This window comes from Salarias fasciatus, chromosome 2 (assembly GCF_902148845.1).
Source record: "Salarias fasciatus chromosome 2, fSalaFa1.1, whole genome shotgun sequence".
NCBI classification, from domain to species: Eukaryota; Metazoa; Chordata; class Actinopteri; order Blenniiformes; family Blenniidae; genus Salarias; species Salarias fasciatus.
Genome location: NC_043746.1, coordinates 26,104,295 through 26,127,235, shown reverse-complemented (window position 1 = coordinate 26,127,235; position 22,941 = coordinate 26,104,295). Strand labels below are relative to the sequence as shown.

General features: G+C 44.6%; 1 protein-coding gene across 1 annotated transcript in view; it reads right to left on the bottom strand.

Moving 5' to 3' along the window:
- ppargc1b (peroxisome proliferator-activated receptor gamma, coactivator 1 beta) overlaps positions 1-22,941 on the bottom strand; it is an 89,532-nt gene that overhangs the window by 22,739 nt on the left and 43,852 nt on the right. Inside the window, exon 2 of the mRNA XM_030111110.1 lies at positions 3,228-3,413. Coding sequence (XP_029966970.1) covers positions 3,228-3,413 — 186 coding nt within the window. The remainder of the gene's footprint in view (positions 1-3,227; positions 3,414-22,941) is intronic.

Sequence of the window (22,941 nt, the reverse complement as noted above, 5' to 3'; positions counted from 1 at the left end):
TCCGGCTCGATCTGTCCCTGCCTGCCAAACTATTTATTATTAAATGTATTCCCTGTCTCTCAAGCTTTCCGCCTCCATTTTTCCTCCCTGCTGTTGAGATTTAAGTGTTCCTCAATCAAACTTTAAGCGCCTGCTATTCAACACTTCTTCATGCATGTTGATTACGCCTCAGGCTGAAAGCAACATGTATTACGCCTCACGTTAGAACGTCACGTCGTGGTATTATCCATCTGCTTGCACACGTGCAGGAGAACCATTTACCATGGATGTGATGCGAATGTGCCGTGGCAGAGAAAATGTTCTGCTGACTGTGAGCATCGCCGTAAGCCGTTATCCCCACGGCAGAATCGTGTTACTATTTTACCGAACTCCTGTTTACTGAGCGAGTGACTTCATTTATGTTGTGCCGACTCCTCCTGACAGAAAGCATCGGCGGTTCAGCTCTGCTTTCTGAGCTCCTCCAGCGTGCCTGGTGTTTATCTCAGCTGTTGCTTTTCACCTCCAGGAAACTCTGACGTCCAGACCGCGCAGCGCCTCCCCTCCAACTGGCTGATGTAACTTTAGCTGAATGAATTCAACGAGGGAGTCAGTCCTCGTCCAGACCCACATAGCGCCAACAGCTCAGGTAATGTGTCACGGCAACACTTGGCCGCCATCATGCTAACCTCATTAACACAGGCCTACCTGAGCAGAGTACTTAGTTACATTCTGCTATAATTAGTAAAGCGACTGCAATCCACTGGGAATTCTCCTGAACTTCCACAGCTTTGGCTTTAGGTGCCTGAAATACCTGGTTAGGTTTAAGGTACTGATTAGGATTTAAACTGCTCAGACGTGGAACGCTAACAGAGGCTGCAGGACATCAGGTAAACACAAGGCGGCGCTGTTGAGTGATGTGAAAATGACAGGATTTACTAATGTGTTTGTCTTTGTTCAGTCAACGAAGGAGCGTCACACTAAATGTTTCTGATCGCATCTCAAACTGTTTGGAGTGTTTATTCTCTGGGCCATTAAGTCTTGTAAAGGAATTTGTGGGATCGATGAACTCCAATAAAAAGGGGAAAAGGAAGTAAACAGATTTGAGAGTAATGTGATTGATTGTGGACACGCATCAGAAATAAGCATTAGACTCCCACCGAACCAGTGCCATTTCAACATCAAAATATTACCACGCAACTGATTAGGTTTCTGTGTTCTCTGTAAACAACAAGGGTCATTTTAGCATTTTGAAAATGATCTGAAAGGTTTCATTAACTTAATTATTCATTCTGATATTTAAACCAACCCACAGATATTATCGGATCATTAAAATTAAGATTATGATATGATCTGCGATAAATAAAAAAAGTGATGTCTTTGTGCTTAATTTGTTCTTTAAATGCACTGATGTTGCTATGATGTTAAATCTGTTCGTAAGGTTTCATTATCTTAACCTTTCTAATGTGACGGCAGTACTTTTTTATTCACTCTCTCTAAAGTTAAACATACACGATCAATACCTTCAACATGGGATTAGTTTCCAATATATTATTGAGTCAGGAGACAGTTTGTCTCCTCGTCGCTCTATTCATTACGTGTTTATAATCAAACGTCGCCAACGGCCTGCGCTGCTGTATCGGGGTGATCAATGCAGCACTGGCATGAATACGATACAGCAGGAGAACAGGGAGAGCTGTTTTTCCTCATGAGCTCAGTGTGGGGGATGGAGAGGACACACTGGACAGGTAAATCTGTATCTCTCTCAAAACTAAGGAGAATATTAAGATATAGTGCGAATAAAGATATGAAAAGACTCAACACAAAGGTTGCAGATCAACACAGAGGGAGTACAGTGAACAGCATAAATACACACGGTTAGAAGACTTTCAAAAGGAATTGAAGAGTTAGATTAATGCACGTCTGCTCAAAATCCTTAACTGTAGCACATCTTAAAGACGAAGCATCTTGATGTTGCACCTCTCATAAAGATGATGTCGTCTATTACTGTTAATGCAGCGCTCCTCATATTTCCTGACATGTCGGCCGCCTCGTAAACTTTTGCTTTGCGTCAGCAGTCGGAAGACAAACACTCACTTAGACCTCGCCTAATGGTGATCGAAACGGGGATAAAAACCCGGAGACGCGGAGACGAGCAGAGACGGCCTGCGTTCCCTTCACATACATTCCCATCATGCTTTGCCTGTCTTCATTTAACCAATACTCTGTGGTGCGTCGCAGCATCAGGGCAATTTCCACCAGCAGAGTTACATTACACAGCCAATGATCTGGACCTAAATGCTACTTTATATCTGTGTTGTTGTCTTTTTACTCTCCAGATGCACTCGATTTAGCGTCTGTAACGGGACGGCAGGACTTGGCTGCGGCTGGATACCTATAGACAATCGATGGTCCGGGGTTGTCTTTCACGATATGGACAAACAAAGAAGGGTATTCCCTGAATGCATCCAGGAAGGGCACCAGATACCGGAGCCAAAGGGCTTTTTACTGGACTCCTGTAGAGCGGCCAAGAACGATCCGAGCCGAAGGCCTGCTTCAATCATCGCGTTACAAACTGCATAACTGCAAATGACTGTCTTGGCAGAGCCCTCCGGGGCACGCTGCATGTCCGGGATTCAGCCAGGGGCTCAGCTGAAGGATCGGCGCTTTTGCACGTGTCAACAGCAAAGCTCCCGAAGCCAAGATCTATAAAAGGTATGGGCTATTAAAGATGTGCTACGCTGCTGAAATGACCAAGCGAAAGTATTTACTTGAAAAAAAAAAAACCCGTCGTTGAAGCCAGTAAATATCTCTATTAAACCTTGAAGTGTGTTGCAACTTTATAAGTTCACTTTCTTTGTTATCGAGGCTGTACTGACGGCAAAATAACGAGATAGACGAGCATTGATTCAGATGACTCACACAGTGTTTTGTTTTGAAAGGGTCTGTACTGTTTGACATTTAACGGCGAATTGAGGAGTTCTGCCCCAGAATCTGAAAATATCTGTATCTTTTGGTGTGAAAAGCATCAAGCCGCCTACTAGACCACAACAAAAAGATCCTGCCTCAACATCTGCATTTTCAGCCTTCACTCCTGGTAATGCAAGATGTCAGCTGACGGCCCTTTCACCTCTTTCTGTGTGAAATTTACATCTTCTCACTGTGTGTGGTTTTCTTTGCTTTTCACCAGACGTCAGATCAACTGCACAGGACAGCTGAGTCGTCCCGTGCTGCGGCAAGTAACGGCTCACCTCGAAGAGCTCATCTGCTGTACTGTAGTGGATGGAGGCCGGCGACTCGTCGGCCGGCTGGTCGCTGCACCACGGCAGCTCGCTGAGGCAGTTGACGCTGTCGAAGTCGCTGGTGTCCAGCTGGGAGAGGTCGATGTCCGGGAAGTCGGTGTCCAAGCGGTCCGAACACACCTCCTCCTCCCCATACTGCAAACGACACAGAGGGAAAGGTCACGTTAATCAAACATTCCAATCAAAGAACAGAAAGAGGAAGGAGAAGAAAAAAAAAAAAAATCACATCGCACAAAGTGAGTGAGAAACTTTTAAAGATGCGTATCTGAAACAATTGGAAGTGCTGATCTCAGCTGGAGGAGCCTCCAGTGAGATGTGAAATGTGCCACGAGTGTCTGACACTTCATTATTTCATTTCATAACAAAGAAAAGTGTGTGCTCCGGAGCACGACACAGCAAACAATGAGAATTCAACCGTTTCCTGTTTTAACCACCCAAAGCAGGTGTTTTCTCTGAAGTCGGATGCATTGTTCGAATTAAAGCTTCAGTCCCCCATCAAAACCAGCCTTTCTAAAATATGTATGAAGTCAAAGGCACTTTGGGTAAAAGCCTCCATCATCTGGCACATACTGTATATTCACTGTCTGAGTCACGAGCAGCGCTCATCAACAGCTCTTCATCTCTCAACAGCTACTCATTAGAGATAATGAGACTTCCATGTTAGAGGAGGTTGAAGAACTGAAACCAGCAGAGGCATCTGCCATGTCACGATGCGGCATTAAGACGTAAAATGTGTCACATACACTGGCAGTCATTGTGGAAGAGCTCCCCGAGCACTTAACCCGCACATCTCCCCCCAGCTCACAACAAAGTGCCACCGTGACCCGAGAGGTCTCCGGGTGATTAGTTCCCCTTCGTTGGCTGATGGGATGTTAATCAGTCAAATGAGCTCCTCTGTTTACTCCATCTGATCTGCGGACTCTTTGGTCACAGTGGCACATGGCAGACTGAGATGCTGCTTTTGTTTTTTTTTTTCTCTGCGTTCATCAAGTCAGAGAAGTGATGTGAAACACCGGAAACCCTGTAGAGTCTGGAGAAAAGTCTCACATGTGCTCCGAACTTCATGCCTGAGCAAAAGGCTGAACTGGGGAGAAAAGAACCAGAAAACACAAGAACAAAGATCATAAACTTCTCTTTCAGGTTACCATCATTATGGTTTTGCAAATGTTTGTTCAGGATTGAACTTTTCAAACAACCTTGGGAAGATCTTTGGATCACTTTAGGTCAATACAGGATCCTGAAAGCCCCCCACCACCCCATGACTCTACTGATGCTTTTCAAGACAATCATGAAACACTATCAGCCCCTTCGAATCCTGACCCCAGAGAAGCAAAAGAGCATTTCAACCCTCCTCAAGAACAACTAGCTCTCCTCAATAGATCCTCTGGACGAACAATTAGAGCCCTAAACCTCGCAGTAAAGACGTTCAGTGACCCATTAAACCCACCGAACGGCCCAGACACCACCTAAAGGAACTCTAAGCCTCTCATGAATGCCATTACAACGCCAGCAAGGATCCTTGGACATCTTTGGAGACACTTGAAACTTCTGTGATTCCCTCAACACAGATCTCTGAAAGCCTCCTTAAATCTTCAGAATGCTTTCCTCATTGACCCGGAGTTCCCAAACGTTGACCCTTGGGAACCTTCCTAAATCCGCCAACCCCAGGAACCCTCATAAATCTATATCATACAATACATAAACCCGTCTAAACACCTACAAATAATCTCTAGAAACAACCAATCCAAATAAAAAGAAGAAGAAAAAAACGAGATTTGTAAATGTTTTCAAGAATCTTTCAAATGATTCCAGGAACATGTGAAAATTTCATGCAACTTCCTGAAACTCCCAACTTCCCCCACAGAGCTCTCAAACTCTGCCTGAGGCAGAAATAGTAGCCATGTGGTCTGCAGTCACAGCACATGGCTGGGATTCAGACAGAAACACACACGGGCCACGTCACTGTGAGAAGAAGAGCAGGAAGTGTGTATACGTGACTCACAGTAAAAGGAAATGGCAGAAGTCTCCAGGGTAAGGACAATGAAAGAGGAAATCTTTGGGGGAAAGAAAGAAGAAGAAGAGCATAAAAAGGGGAAAGGAGGAGGGGGGTTTCAGGAGAAGAGAGCGGTCCGACTGGATTCTGCAAAACAAGACATGCTTACTCAACATATCTGTGTTCGCACGTGAGAGCCGGTCAGGGCAGACGGAAAGACCAACATATGTGAATGTAAGATGAGCAAACGTGCTCTGTAACTGTAAATATGAGTCAAACACCCACACACACACACACAGGCGCAGACACACACACACACACACACTTCCTCCTCTTCACACTGCTGACAGACAGGGTCGACCAGTTAAACGGTCGCTCAAACTCAACCGAACAGACGGTTTTTCAGTTTCCCTCAGACACGATCCATCCTGAAACTGATCCGCAGCTCTTAAGCTAACACCTCGTCAATAAAGCTTCAACAGCACTGTAATTATCATCACCTTTAATAGTGTGCTGTGACAAAAAAAAAGCAACACAATCAGAGTTTCCCAACCCAAATAAAAGAAACCAGCTTGAATGAATTTAATTAATTTGCTTGAAAGATGAAACACAAAATCAACCTTTCTATATTTATATTGCACATTTCAGGCACTAATTATCCCTCAAACTGCTTTACAGGTGATTAATGAAGAGAATTAAAAAATAATCCTTTCTCACATAAATCCACACGCATACAGTTGGTAAAATGAGGTGAACATGGCCATAAAATGAAATGTGGAAACCAAGGGCTCAAACAGGTAAGTACTTGCAGAAAAGAAAAAAAAAATCATAACATTTGCAAATTAGGGGAACAGCAGTAAGAAAAACAGAGAAGTTGAGAGGAGGCAAAAAGTGAAATAAAATATGCAAAAAAGAATTGAATTAAAAAAAAATTTAAAAATTAGACAAAAAAGTTTTTAAATGAAGTAAAAACGGGATTGAAAAATGTCATTAATCACAGTATTTTAAAGAAACATTCCTGTTGATTCCATACTGTATGTACAGCAGATGTTTGTGGTTTTTCTCTACACAAAATTACACGAACTTAGAGTTAACTCTAATAAATAATTTAAACAAACTTGAGGGTCTTTTGCCTTTTACTAAAAATCTTTACGTTTCATGTTGCTTATGGCCGTCCAGTCGGAGGATCTGCAGACCTCAGAGCGACTCTTCAGTCACATGCAACAAGTGGAAACAGCCCGGTTAACAAGCACGCCTTTAATTATTCAGCGGAAGTGAAGATCTGATCTGCGTGTTGACGGGAGTCCCTCCTTTCTGCCGTTACCGTCATGACGAATCATCGAAAACAATTTCCATAAAAGCAATTACCAATATTTATATTGGAGCCCAAAAACTACCAGTGATCATCAAGCGGTAAACATCCATGATGAATTAACAATAAGCTGTAATAATTAATTATTCCAGCTTCCAGGAGGCGGTCGGTGATCATCAGTCTATCGTCCCCCCCCCCCCCCGCAGTCACTGCCTCATTACTGATGAATCTCAGTCCACGCTTTACAATCGTTGCTTATACATTCGAATAGATTGTAGGAAGTTTTATTTTGCCTTGTTTCTGATTACTCGGCTCTAAACATGCTCGTGTTTGTCATGTTTCTCATGGCTACCTTTGTATAATGAATGCTCTTTCTGCGGTTCTCTGCACACACTGTCGACTTCTCAGCACCCAGAAAACCACGTCCGGCTCAACGTTTTGAATCATTCAAATGTTTTGCTGTATTCATGATCTCTCGCTTGTACAGCTCTGATTTACAATCGCATAGTAGCTCAAATACTACTGTTTCAGGGCTGCCTGTCAGAGTGTGTGTGTGTGTGTGTGTGTGTGCGCGTGTGTGTTTATTATGGTCAAGCAATAGTTTATGGCTTCATAAATTACTGAGCTGAATGACACAGTAAACAAGAGAATACAAATAAAACCTATGATGTATGAATGGAAGGAAGGAAGGAAGGATGGATGGATGGATGGATGTAAGGAGAGGAAAAGCTAACGATGGGGGGATGGGAGGGTGGGAGAAGGACGGCAGAGAAAAAAGCTGATGGAAAGGAAAAAGAAATAAGCAAGAGGGTGGAGAAGGAGAGTGGAATAAGGTGGATACAGGGATGAGAAGGAAGATGTAGGTCAGAACAGAGGAGAAGAAAAGGATTGTGGGGTGCAGGGAGGGAGGGGGGTGCAGTCGTGACTGGATCGGGAAACGGAAGGAGAGGGAGAGGAGGAGTGGGGAAACGAAAGAGAGAGGATGCCCTCTATAAGACCCTCCCACTGCTTCCTCACCCTCCAGTTGCTGATGCAGGTGTGTTTTCACCTCGCTCAGTGTGTGTGAGAGTGTGAGTGTGTGTGTGTGTGTGTGTGTGTGTGTGTGTGAGAGAGAGAGAGTGTGTGTTCGTTAACATGCGGCTCACATCCCACTCACGTGTGCCTGACTCATCCCCCTCCGCCACTCGTTGGCCGCTCGGCTCATCACTCTTTCCCTCTCTCTCCTCTTTAATCTCACGCTCCTCTCCTCCGTCTTCCCTCATCAGGCTCCTCTCTCCTCCTCCTGCTCTATCCTTCATCCACCATCCTTTTCTCTCCATCCACCTTCATTCCTGCCTTTTTCCATAACTCTCCTTCTGTTTTCTTCCCCTCTTGATTTTTCTCTTTTCTTTCATCTTTTCCCTTTTTCCTCTCTCTATGAGCCAACAATTTACTCCTCGTTCGCTCCTCCTCTCTCCTCCTCCATCCCACTTCATCTTCATTCCCGTTTCCCGACCTTCACTTTCTTCTTCCTTTTCTTCCCCTCCCCTTCATTGGCCTCTTTTCCTCACGCTCACCTCTCTCCTGACTTTCTTCTCTTCCCTCCATCTCTCTGCACCCTCACTATGATCTCCTTCTCTTCTCCCCTTCTTTCTATTCTCTCCATCCTTCTCTCTCTCTCTCTCCACCTTATAAACTTGGAGGACAGGCTGATTGATTTCTTTGTTTCCACTCGGCCTCTTTTCCTCCACCATCGTCCCTCCATCTTTGACCTCTTCTCTCGATTACAGCCGTCAATCAATAAAAACATCCTTGGGCATGACACACACACACACAAAGGCACACACACTCACATACACACATGTTGGTAGAAAGTGGGTAAACTGAACACGCACACACGTGATTTCAGAGGCCTGGCGCCCACATGCCGAACGCCTTATATGACGCTCCGCTGGTGCGTCCTGCTCTCTGTCACACACACCCTGCCGACACACACTCGACGCAGGACATCCCGCGCATACAAAACGACTCGCACGCAGAGCCCACATGTGACATGCGTGTTAGGATCCTCGCTGCAGCACCAGAAGACGATACGCCGCCGGTCGATGCGGCGGAGGCGCGTCTGCAGCAGAAGCCGCTCCGACGGCCTCGCAACGCGACTCGGAGACGTCGGGAGGAGGAAGCGGGCCGCTCGGCAGGAAGCGACGCCGTCCGCCGCTCCACCGTGCTCAGGTTTCATTTTTCCTGCAGACATGATCGCTACACATCCCTCCGATTGTCTGGGAACGCTCACCTCTGACCTCCAGCGTACACTGACATCCTTCTGTTTGTTTGAGAGGTAATTTCACAAATATCAAGGAAGCTCTGGGGTCGAGAGACCTCTGCATCGGCTGCAGCCATCTGAAGCTTGAGCCATTGAGTTTTTACTAAAAATCAAGAAAAGCCCAACATAAATCACTTCGTTGGAATTGGAAGATCAGCAGCAACAAAGACCTACTGAACCAAAAGAGCAGAACGACATGCAGCGCACGCCAAATTCTACTGGAATTGAACCAAATCAGCCAATTAACAATGCATATTCAGGTTCTCTGATCTAGTAAAGAAAATCCAATCGGTTTCTGTAACAATAGATTTGAGTTGCAAAAGAGTTTAATGTATCAGAAATTTCCCATTATACCACAACAAACCTCAATCTCCAGCTTCTCAAAGCTCCCCTCAGAAATGAGTGTTTACTTATTTAGCAATAACTGGCAGAAGCATTGTTAGCATGCGGGATCAAAGGCAGAGAAAACTGATTACGCTGAAGTGGTTTGGGAAGTTTTTGGCGGCTGTTTTTGATGCTTGTTTCCTTTTGAATTCTAATTTTCAGATTGCTATGGGTCACTGTTTCAATCTAATGGAAAGAGCTGAGAAATCCAATTTGAATATTGCTGCTGTGCTCAATGAAAGACAAAGTATTCCCGGCCCTCAAAGTCGAACGGACATTTCGGCTCTTGGTAGCAAATGCAGCATTTGGCTGGCCCTTTCTTGGAAAGCGTAAAGTGAAGTCATGGTCAAGTGTTTTTGGGTTCCTGTGTGGAATGTTCCACTGGCTGTGGGACAGATAAATGCCCTGCATCAGTATTCTTCAAAGAATAAGATCCTCAGAACACATTCTTCACGAGCACACGCCAGCAGACGGCCCAGTGTTTGACTTCTGAAGCGATGTTTCAGTGTGATGATGGTTGCTGTTGCACTAAACTCCCGCAACTGAAGGCAGAACGCCTCAGCTATAGTTGAGAGTCATACCAAATAGAATTGTCATCTCACAGCGTAGGAAAGCCTCATGCTCCTGCTCTGGGTCAAACTCAGTTCATACCGTGATTAGCCCAGCAGAGCAGTCAAACAGCCCAGAGCCCCGAGCAGCCAGTCTGTACCTACATCTGCATGGCGGCGTGCGAAATCTCAGTGCACGGCGGTAAAATAAAACGTGAAATCTCAGTGCACAGAGTTAAAAAGGAAACTCGCTCTTGACACTCCGCCGAGGTGGCCGTGAGCAAAAAGACTCCACGAGTCTGAAATGTGAATATAAATAACAGATTTTTTTTTCCTTCTTGTGCTCAGTCATGCTTCTGTGAGAAAAATAAATGTCTTGTGCTTCGCAAAAGAAAAAAACAATCTAAAGAAGAGAAAGACCTCTTCTTTTCCGTTCCGAAGGTGCAAAAACACAACAGCACCTCGGGACTGAAAACATCACTCAATGTGTTGTTGTCTGGATCCATTATGGCTTAAATGGGGCATTGGAATGGGCAGATTAAGCAAATGAGCATGAAATTAATGAAGAATACAGACATCTTTGAAGTATTGAAAGGGCATACATCAGGGGAAATTGAAATAAGTTCATTGGGAGTTTAGCGGGTTTTAAATACGGAGGAAATCTAACACCGAGATACAAGCAGCTGCAGAAATAGTTAAAAAAAGTGCGCAATAAACGCAGATCAATTTTCTGCTAATTGCAAAAACAAAATGTCGCTCAAATCTAAATTTCACGCATTGCCTTGACCTTTGACCTTTTGAAGCCTATAAATCCCGCCGGCTAATATCTGCTTGTAAAGGGCAGAGCGGCGTGATAACGGCAGGGCCGGGGTGTAGAAAAATGAAGTGTGGTGACTTCCATTTGTGGTTAATCTCTGCCTTAGTAACAACACTGAAAACCTACTGGCCCGTTCAGTCATAAAGAGCCTGCCGGGAAAATCACGCATTAAACCGGCGCTATTTATAGCCGGGGCGGCACGTGGGAGAGCTATCTGGGCTAAAATGAGCGAGTGGATGTGGAAAAGGCCAGCCAGATTCTGCGGTGGTGCTGGAGCATGTGGATGCACCAGGCTGCATCCTGCACTTCTATCTTTAAACACACCCAGACACGCACACGCTGACACGCAGGGCACATTCTTTGGAGGGTTATCGCTTGTTTGACTTCACACGGCGAATCCGAGGTAAAGCTTCAACTCACAGCCATCGGGGTTGCTATTAATAGTATTTTGGAATTAATAGTTACACAAGCATTTCTTGGAGACGTCTAAAATGATCTTATTAAGTGAGTTAAGCCTTTCAAGGGGCGTTAGCAGGTTGATACAATAATAATATGCTTATGGGTTTATTTAAACACAGATCATACGTATGTTTGCACATGACACCCTCTAGTGGTGAGAGTTGTAATGGACGTCTGTCACAAAGCGATTGACACAAATTTTGGTAGGTTAAAGCAGCAACATTTGTATTTGTCACCTGATTAAAAAGAAATAAAATGTTGGCAGTTAACCTCCTGATATCAGCTCAAACTGATTTTAGTAGCCTACTTTGGTTCAGTGATTCATTTCACCTTTGGCTTAAATGATGGTGCAACAAAGATGCCAAACAGCAGAGGAACTTTATCACCATTATCGAGGTAGAATATAGGACAAGGCTTTTGGACTGGTACACATCTGATTGCATGAGGATAAACGTTAACTTGAGGATGGACTGCTTTTGAAATGATTTGTCACTGAAGCAATGCTGAAACGCTTCGACAGCAGGATCAAACCACCAGGAGCGCAACTCGAGCCCAACCTAAAAACTAAACAACAGAGTACAAATCAAACTTTGATCTGTCCTGAAGGGTGTTTGAGGCACAGACAGTTGGGGAAAAAGCGGCACACATGCGTGCACATGCTCACAAAGGAAAATCCAGCTGTTGCATGTGCTTGGTAGTAATGTGACAGTTAATTGATCCGCAGAAAGAAATCGAAGCGCCCGGCTGCCGCTGTCCAGCCAGCCCCACGTCGGGCCTTCTGTAATGTTATGTAAGGTCAGTCACAAGCTCAGTCATGTGACGGTGAGTCCTCGCCAGTGTTCTGGACTGTCCAAACTTCCCTTTAGGCACACACTCACACTCGATCAGATGCAGCACCAGCACCATACAAGGTCAAGCTCTCTCAACTCTGGGCTGTGGATCACAGGAGGGTGAAGGAAAGTCTGCGGAGTGAGTCCCTGGACGTGAAGAGCTCTCTGGTTAGTATGGGCTTCAGCACCGCCACGTCCTAATCACTGATGCAGTGGATCAAGAGGCTTTACACTCCCAAATATAGGACTTGGAGTGAAGACAGACAGGTAGCAGAGCCACAGTAATGCACAACTACTTTCACTCAATATGAAAGCAGAACAATTGGATTTTTCTTGTTTTTCCATCCATCACCATTGACAAGCTTCTGCCTGATATGTTTTTAAATTCTACTACACACTTTTTGTAATATGAGACAACATATTGGGACCAAAAACCAAGTGAAATCTGAAGCTCAGTTTGACTAAGACCCGGTTTTCACGACACTTCTTTTGTGTTTTGGGTGTGCATTTACACGACAGGAGCCGCTGAGGGGCGATGATGGCTGAATATCAGTGTCTTAATAATTCAGAGGTTATTTCCCAGAACATGCAAGCCTTACAAATGAAGCCTGGAAGGAACTGAACTCCAATGACCTTTTGTGTGGGAATCACTTTGTGACAGTAAGACATTACCTGAGATAACCAGGCAATAAAATACAACAGCATAAAAGTGAAGCTCCGATGCACCTTTAACACACAAGCCACACTCTCCACGTGTTGACCCACGTCAGAGGCTTTCCTGAACTTTGACTCACCAAGCAGAGGACCCACTTCCACAGGTTGGAGCTTAACTTCAGACATGCGAAGACGTTCCTCAAACATGTTTTTTGCCTCGGAGAGACACTTTTATGCGTTAAAGGAGTGAGGAGTGGCATACCTGTGAAGGTTAAGTGACGAGGCGCAGTCCATAGAGCTGAAAAATGATTACGAGCGGAGCCGGATGGCGAGCGGTAATCACGTTCCAGCGCCGCACACTGAAGCGACATGGAAGATGTAAAGTGGGGTGCAAGGCGGGAGACTCCGCTAAGCGTCCCACTGCCTTAACTCTCACTTTCTTGTAGGTCACTTTGACAGGAAGCGCTTAACAAATGAGGCCTCAGAAAGTCCAACACAGCGCTCCAAGACCCCGATAAATGAGGGCGTGAACACTCCGGATTGAGCGATGAAACCCGAGATTGCGTTAGCCCATTTTAGGTTCTTCTACAAGTCTTGATTCAAGCTTTAATTACCAAACACAGCTTGTGGGTTTGAAAATCCGGGGAATCTTTTATTTAAATACTGAAATGTATTGTTGTCAACAGAGTAAAGATGGGTGAATTTTCTTAGTATTAAAATGAGTACAACTGATTTCTTTAAATAAAAAGCAAGAAAAATCTCAAATCTTTACAAGACAAATCTGAAAAAAAAAGAACTAATTACCTTCACTGTGCATACAATCATCAGAAAACTCTTACAGCAACATCCGCTTGAAGTAAATCTCACATTTAATTATGTTCACATACATTCTCTACATAATTATGTGCCTGTAAAGTCATGCAGTGACCTTCTGATGCGCACGCCGATAAACAAACGCTTGGCTGTGACATGACAGACGTCTGCGACTGTTGACAGGTAATGAGGAAAAGACGCTCCGCAGTTTAAACTTCCCTGCTCATTTTTTCCTCCGCGTCATGGAAGGGATGTGCTTAATTACAACCAACAAAACGGATGCCCCCGTTGCCCCCCCACCCCCTCTTCCACTCCATGTTTAATAAGAAGCCACAAAAAGCCAATTATGTGCTGTTTGATTATTGAGGTACAAAGTCAGACAATGAAAACTCACAAGGGTACAGACGAACGCTAAATTAGGATGCAGATCAATGGGAATCATTATCTCATGCTGTTTAATCTTTGTTTATCCGGAGAAGCTTGACTGAGCACCAAAATGTTATTTTTCAGGCGCAATCTGCTTTACATTCACAAATTTAACACCGAGTCTCTCCTACAAGCCGCTTATTAACCTGGAAATATTAAAATATTATAAACCTTTCACACATAGTCTGGGTACAGTTTTTCCAGAGGGGATTGTGGAGGATTCCCCCCTCTGTGGTCTTTGTATTTCCAGTTTCTCACACATGCTGTCTCACATAAAGAGGAAGTTTTATATTGAGCTAAATGGCTCCTTTGAAAGTTATCTGAAACTGTTATGAACACCATAAACTTTTTGCTGATGTTCTGAGAGGCTTGGAAAAGATTGAAGCGCCTCATGATACAACCTACAACTGTTAGAATTGTGCATTACATCTAATTCATTATTGTATTAATGACATGAATTAATATTGAACATATAGTTAAAAAAGACCATATGAAATAATGTAAGAATACCCACAGTAAAGTCAATGAATTTCTCAGTTTGTTAAGATGACAATATATTAAAAAGCATGTTATTGAGTTATGCAGCTTGTAGAAGATCAGCAGGAAATTAAATTCTTACTGGAGAATTAGACGTGCACCACGCTCCTAAATGGTATTTAATATCAGAAGATGTAAACGGCTACAATGGCAGCCACTTTATTCCTGATAATCTAATTTGCAATGCAACAGTATCCTCCAGTGTTTTGTTGTGATTAAGTTATACAACATCTAAATTTTTTAATGATGTTCAGGTGTCAACTTAGGGATAATTTGGCCCGTTGTTATCTCCAGGAGAATACTCCCAGGTACACCCGAAGCAGGCATCACAGCTGCTGAGAGTGTATCGCTGAGCCGGGAGCCGGGGAGAGAAACTGCTGAGGAATAACAGCGAAGACACGATGAAGTCTTCCAGAGTTTGATTCTGGTAAGCGAAACATGTTTCCGACAAACCGGGGTGTCGTGTCTGATCCTCGCAGGAAGGGGGAGGAAAACGCAGAGTTTGTCACTCTGCTCCCTCCGGAGTTCCTCTTTCCTTCGTGGAAATGAAAGATGAACGAGGGGAAAGGAGAAAAAAAAAAAAAAGAAAAAAAGAAGGGGTAATGGAGACGCGATCCAGAATACAGATCTGCAGTGTGAGTCTTTTTTGAGTTCAGTGGTTCATTCAGGCGCTTCATGTACGGACAACTGTTCCCATGTTTGTTTGTGTGTGTGTGTGTGTGTGTGTGTGTGTGTGAGGCTATATTTAGCCGTTATCCTGGTCTCATGACCAGTTCTTCCACAGGCTGCTGCTGACTTGAGGAGCTGCTGCCAGACACAGATGACCCGCCACGCACGCACACACACAGGAACACACACACACACACACACACACACACACACACACACACACACACACACACACACACACACACACACACACACAGGAACGCGCACACACACACAGATCTTAAAGCTTGATGATGCAAGTGAATGGGGATTATTGTGGAATCAATCAAGTCTAATCAGACAAGCCGCAGTGGCAACCGGCAGCGCGGTTGTGAGCGTGTGTCAGTGTGTGTGTGGCCTTGACCTCGTGCAACGACGCTACAGCATGACAGATAAAGTGATTTACGTGAGCCTCCCTCCCCTCCCTCCCCTCCCCTCCCTCTCTCTCACACACACAGAGAAGCCAGCTGTAATGAATGGATGAAAGGCAAAATTGGCAGCTAGTGTTTCTTATTACATGCCTCGGTAGTACGAGAGGATGCATGTGAATGAGAAATAGTTTTGAAGAGAGAAGGAGAGCTGTGTCACATTCCTCCGACCTAAAAAGAACATTCCCTTCCAATTTTCTCTACTCGTTCAATTAGTTGATTTCCTTTAATTCAGTCAGCGACCCGCAGATGGACGGGCCGTCAAGTCAGTCAGTCAGTAAGTCACGGGGTCAGTGTGAGTGAGTGAGTGAGTGAGTGAGTGTGTGTGTGAGTGCATTTGTAAATGCGTGTGTTTGTGTTGTGATGGGTACAAATGAGGACAGTTGAGGAGGAAGTGCAATGCTAAGTGGTGTAAAGTACTGGATGTTCCCATTATTGGTGCTTCAGGGTGGGTGTGGGTGTGAGCCGCGTGTGATCACGCCTTTGTGTTTGCACCAAATTGCTCAATAACCCCAAGAGATGCAAAGGTATCCTGCACTCCTGCAGTGCCTTTGAGCAAGACAAGATTATGTCAAAACAAGGATCCAAGAATGAATCTATTAAGACCACAATGTACTGAGTCTCTGTTGTTAATATATTAATGTTCTGTACAGGCAAAATGCAATTATCTGTTCTCTGCCATACAAATGTCAAGGCTGGTTCACTTTACACTGTCCTGGGATCATTCACTTTTCATTTAATGTTCCCAGATTTCCACTGAAGCTTCAACCTGACTTGACATTTCCATGTGAATCAAGCCTCCATTGTGATCTAAGCAGTGAAACCAGCTGTCCTGCAACTTCAGCACCACAAGGGAGTCACTTTACCTGTCCCAGGAGCTGGCCAATACGCTCTTCTTCCCAACTTCACGGTAATTATTCAACAGTCATATGAACAACATATGAACAAGAGACTAACATTTCTCATCAAATAAATGATAAACAAGGGATCCTTTCCAAAGCTTGCCAAGCAAACTGGTTCATATAATATTTTGGGTCCTCTGGAGAACGCTGATATGCAATACTAAGCACTGTGATAAGTATATGAGTTCAAACACAGTAGATGGTGTTAGTGTCTTTGTGCTTTGGGATCTTCTTTCCGGTCAATAGCTGTGCTCTTTCTCTTGCCCCCAATTTACAGCTGTTCTACGGTGCACCTTTTTTTTTTTTTTTTTACGTTGAATTCTTTTCATCACATACAGAAGCCTACAGTTCCCACCAGCATCAATTCAGAGCAAAGTTGATTTTGGTTGACTTTTTCTTGATTTTAGTGCATTTGACTTCGATCCTGTGGCCAACAGGAATGAAATAATTCAGGTAGTTAATGGATTAATATTTAAGTCACACTGTAATGCCACTGTGACATCTGACCTCTTTCAGAAGTTGAGATTTTCAAGACTGTCTAGCAGGAAAGAGGTGACTTTGAAATTATAGGGAAGTGATCAACCTCAGTGTCTGTTTTGACGCTGTCAAAAGCAAATTTCGACATACTGCTTCCTTTCACACATACAATCAAAGCTTCTGTTCCTCTGTTTTTGTCTTACACACACACACACACACACACACACACACACATTCTCCTTCACTTCCTTCATATCGCCGTCTCTTACACACTCATACACACGCTCCCGCCTTCTCGCAATCCAATGATTTCTGGCGTTCGGTCAATACAACAAGTGTTATTGAGTGCTGCTGATGCCGCTTCCAGGCTCAACTCAAAAACACTCCGGAGTTCAATCAAACGCTCATTTTCTCTCTATTGTTTTTGTCGGGCGATGCGCGGCCGCCTTTAAAAGGTGAGACCGTTAACGGCTTGTACAACATGGCTGGGTAATGAGAAACTTTTGGGAAGTTACAGCTCAGGTCAGAGTCTGTTTTGAAGTTCTGCATTCAGTTTCTTGGGTTAATAAAAGAACTTCGCTGTGCTTTGTGCTTCAGATTCAGAACTTGTCACACAAACGGGGCCTGAAATGCATGTTTCATCGCCAATCTACCACAGAGTCACTTTCTATACTTAATTCAGGGTTTCTTCGGGTTACTGATGGCATGGAATCCAGTCTGTCTACATCTCTCTCTTCCTGCTGGGAGATCCGTTACACTGATCTCACCTCCAGCCAACCTCTGTCACGCTGCAACCTAATCCGCCCGAATCCCTCCCCCGCCGTCCCTCCATCCCCCTGTTAGGCGGTGGGGTGGAGGCTAAATCCAGAAGCAGCCGCCCAGGTGAACCCCTCGCCTGCCCCTCTTACAAAGTAAGAGGCTCACGGTGGAAGGATGGCGACGCACTCATTAAGTAAAACAGTCTGCACTTGATTCAGCAAACTGATCAAACAACACGAAGCCCTGTTATTTGTGGGCGCTGTGCATCTGCATGTGCAGCCTGGACTCTGGTACATTCTGTCCATCTGCTGATCAATCTATCTGTAAGATATACGAGCTGGCAGGGGCTGTGCTCACTCACTGTATGCTCCAGGAGACGGAGGCAGGTCCTGGGTGACGCCCACGCCCCTCCAGTCTTACCACACCACTAAGCACCCCGCTTAATTGTTGTGAGATTAGCAGTCAAGGCTAAATCGGGCTGTTCCACTGCCCGGTGGATAAAGCCACAGCCAATCAAGAGTGAGTGAAGAGCACTGCGGCGCCGAGGGAGGGCGACAGATGCAGAGCTCAGGACTCGTATGGAGGGTAAATGTGGAAGACAAACACCAAAATACAGTAATTTGGTAGCTTTTAAAGTGTTGCAAGAAAGCTCGACAAAACAGTTCAAGACAGTTCTTTATTATTATATTCATCTTCTTTAATGAGACCTTAATTTCACTTCAGTGTTTCCCTTCCATATAAAACAAATACATGTAGCTGGGGATGCATATTTACTGCATCCTTGCACTATTTTTTTTATCTTGCACAGAAATGTCCCTTGCAAAAATATGGATATTTCTCAGCTTTCTTTTCTTTTCCATCTATTATTATTGAGAAGATTTTCATAAGTGTCCCATTAGAAGGGAAACCTGGAATGACAACACAACCGACACCGAAGGTGCCAAGATCCAGAACCAGAAAGCCCTGAGTGGGAATCAGGGCTGAGCAATGACTGCAGGATGAAAACGCGACAGATCGGTGGGCTGAAGGAAGAGGAGGGCTGCTGTCGTCTCTCTGCAGGAACTGGGCCTGCTGGGTAATGGGATCGGAGCAGGGAAAGCCGATTCCAAGCTCAGAAATAGGAGCGCTGGTTGTCAGCTAAGACGACGCAGAGACTTCACCAGCTGGGTCACGTTTCGGCGTGAAAACAGGGAATAAAAAATGACAAAAGGAAGACGTGTTGTGGTGCTGAACGGGAAGGGGAATGCGAGTCAGGAGGCTGGGAATGCATGCTGACACCCGGAGTCTGAGAGGGCTGAAGGGTTTCACCTGCAGGTGGAGGAGTAGGAGTGAGTCGGCTTCAAAACTGAAACATTAGGAATCAAAAAGCTGAAAGGCAGAGAAAAAAATTTGATGGCCAAAACCAAAACAAATGATTAGTATGATCCACAATGGTAAAAATGAACACACTCATTTAAAGCTCCAACATTAGAAGACCATATCAATTTATCTCTTTGAGCGCAAGTTGTCGTGTCAGCATGTAATGTAGATCAAAACGTCCTCAGTGTCCTTTTTCTCATCACCCCCCCTCCCACAGTCATGGAGAATTGCAATCTCTTTAAGCACTAGTAACCACTCTCCAAATTCCCTGCGAGGGCCCTGTGTTGATTAAATTGCCACTGAGCAGACTTTAACCCTCCTTGTCTACGAAGTTCCAGTCTCAGGTGTCCAGCTGTCCCAGTATCTAATTCCTGAGCACTTGAACTCGGGCTTCAGCGCCACCAAAGCCACGCGCTCTACCCATCAATCCACTGGAGTCCCTGCTGAGGACATTTTCATGAAAAAAGCCACATGATAGAAAACAAGCTTTTCTCAGAACTTGGTCAATGCTTTTGAAAAAAGGAAGGTCTTGAATATCCCTTCAAAATTTGGTAAAAGTGAGACTTAAAATCCTTCTGCAACTTGAGGTTTGTCTGCATTTAGAGGCACAAAGTAAAGTTAATTTTTTTTTAAATCGGACGTTTAATCAAGGGGTTTAAGAAAGTGAGTTTTTAAGCTTTCCAACCAACAAAAAAGGCAAACAAGAAATCAAGAAATGAGCCCCGTTTACTTCCCCGTCCCATTCAGCACTCCATGACCCCATTCAGATCGATACTGGCCCTCAGGTTGAAGTCCTCCACTGCAAAGTAGCAGTCCAGCTCTACCAACCTTTTCTGGGGCGGTAACTAAACAGAAATTGCCAAAACAGCCTTTCGCCCCATTCTTTCAGGCGTCTTGCTTTTATCACTGTTGACAAATCAAATCAGGGGCCAATAAACCTCCTGAACACCTCTTTGTTTTTGTCAGACTGCCTCTCCGGTGCAGACTCAGGACTGAATCCATCATGGTGAGATCAGTGTATCTGATGGCGTCCTCAATAGCTTTGTTAGCAATTAGCGGTGGCGGCGCTGATCCCAGCTAAACCAGCAGACTGCATCGGCTGGCTGTCCAGAACTACACGTTCAACTCCAGCTTTACTCACAGCACCTTGTCCATCACTTCTCTTTGTCTTTTTTAGTCTTTTCTCCATCATATATTGACCTGTCTTCCATCTACGCTCTCCAGCCACACTCTTCATCTCGTCCCTAACCCCTATCCTCTTCCTCCCCTCCCTCCTTTCGGGTTGTTGTAATTAACGCTGGAAAGTCAATGCTCCATCTTCTTTTTGCGCTATCGTTACACTGATGTATGAGTCCCGCATATGGCCCATATATAAGCTCGCGTCTGCACATGAGACGTCAAGGTCAAACCTTTCGATCACCAAGGAACTCATTAGGTGGCAACAAATAGGAGAACCCCTCAGCCTGTGCGACGTCTCGCCCTTCATTTTCCTCCTCTTTCCTCCTCCCTGTTCTCTCCATCACATGCTGTGGACAGTCTGAGGCAGGACGTTCATTAAGGCCTGTGAATTAACACTTCACTTGGAAGACAGCCTGCATCCTCTTGATCCCTTTGGCACGGCAGTGACGCTGATTATTGGCTCATTGCAAATTCTGGTAATCTGTAAGTGATCGCCCTCCAATAATCCATAACTAAGTCCTCCTTCTTCACCTCTACGCCAATCATTTTTTTCCTGTCCACTGGGCCTTCCATGCTTCCTCTTGGAGGGTAATCTATCTTTTTAGTCGGGCAGAGTTTGTAAAGCTCCTAACAGGATTGGAGAAAATCAGAATAAACCTTACTGCTAAGGTCAGATTAAAGGTCAGCAGCGGGGTTAATGATTGTGTGGGTTTGTATGTGTGCATGTGTGTGCAGGAGGGTACTAATTCCGCAGTACTGGAGGAGTCTTAGAGTAGAAAAGCTGTGTGGTTTCATCACCTGATCACACACACAATGCAAACTGAGAGGCATCTCATTCATTCTGCGGCGAAACACACCCAAAGCAGAAAGAATCGATCATCAGACAAGAAGAGTAAATAAGATTCCTCCAGAAGGCCTGCTTCAAACAGAGCTGTGGTCCCAACATTATACAGTCAATCTGAGATTAAATGAAGAGATGGACGACAGCCTGAATCCACCGAGAAGCTGTAACGAATTCCCCCACCTTCTTGGAAAAAGCGTATTTCTTTGGCACACATATTTCAGGCTCCTCTTCCCTGATCTCAGCTAGTAGACGTTGCCATTCACATGGCACTGCACTCCATGTGGAACTCCAAATCCATCGGTTCACTTGACCTTAATACAGCAGCGACAGGTTGGCCGATCAGATCAGATTACTTCAGTTCAATTTGAATTTCCATCCATGTCAAGCTGATTTAATACTCAGTCATGTTTACGTCCGATGAGATAGTTCAGTATTCAATATTTGTTAGGACCAATTTTTTTTTTAAATTAACAAAACACTCTCATACGGGGCTTCTTTGCAAACGGATCTGGTGACCCGTCCAGGGTGTATCCTCTGCAAAGACTCAGCTGGGATTGGCTCTAGCTCCTTAAGTGGGACGGCGTGGGATTGGAAAATCAATAGCTGGGTCATTGCTCTAAATAAGTTTTAAACAGGCTTCAAAAAATGTAATTCTGAACTTTATACACAATGTTCAGCGTGACCTCTGGGCTGATAGTGGTCTGCTTCAGCGGCTCTGCCCTCCACCAGCTCCGATGCCTGCTGCTGCCGTGTTGTCCTTCCTTCTTTATGACGACGCAGAATTAAAGGACGATGCTGCAGAACAGGGATGCTTTCTGCTTATACTGAGCGAAGAACAGCTGAGGCTCCGCGTAACGTCAGACAAACTGAGCTGCAGAGTGAGAACTGGAGGAGGAGGAGGAGGAGGAGGAGGAGGAGGAGGATGAAGGGCAATGTGGGGAAACACAACCCCGTGGCCCTGTAATATGATATGACTGAGTCACCAGTAGCAGCGGGCCTTAATCAATTATCAGTGGTCAAATCAGATAATGCCTCCGCATGGGGAATGACCCGAATGCTGGAAAAAATCAGCGAGAAACCTTTTTATGCTGAACCGAAAGAGGCGGTTAAAACAGGAGCGGTGTGTTCACCCACATCACTTCACTGCAATTTTCCTCCGGAGCAACAAACTTCCCAGAGAGCGCAGCGCTGACATGTCGCAGGCAGAGAGGAGGGGATTCTACAGAAGAAGATGAAGGAAGCCAACTAATGAGCTGAAAGGTTGACAGGGCATGCCGTCTCCTTTATTTTTAACTTCTTTTCTTTTCCTAGCAGGACCGACGTGACGCGGTGCCTTAATCAGAGCCGCATGCTTCTTTAAGATGATTTGTACTTTTTTGATAGGAAAACATTTCCTAAAGGTAGGGAATTCACAAAAACAGTGTTTTCTTATTCACCAGCTGCAGGGAATCATTAGTCGTATCATGAATAGAGTAAGAATGATCTAATATATACTTATGATTAAAAGTGCTAAATATAAGGGAGTCATTCGTATTCAAAGGACAGACAGACAGCAGATATAGGACACTTGAAACAGAAATGGAAATGGTAAGAATACTTGGTTTAAGTAAACATGGCATAAAAGCAGGGGATAGTTTCTCCTCAGAAACACTAAACAGCCAACAGAAGAATAAGTTGCTTGGCTATTTTTTCCTCATACTTAGCTCTAACGCTCATTCAACAGATACATGTCAAATTTGAAATGCGGCAAAGTTTGAAACAGGCAAATAAACCAAAGCAATAAACACCAACCCCAGAAAGAAAGCTGAGAAAAATCCGAAAACTGAATTTGTAAAGAGCAAAGAATCTACTTTTTCTCTTTTCAACCATCTGCTAATCAATCAATCAATCATTCAGTCATTCAGTCAACGGATGAGTCCTTTGCTGGAACAA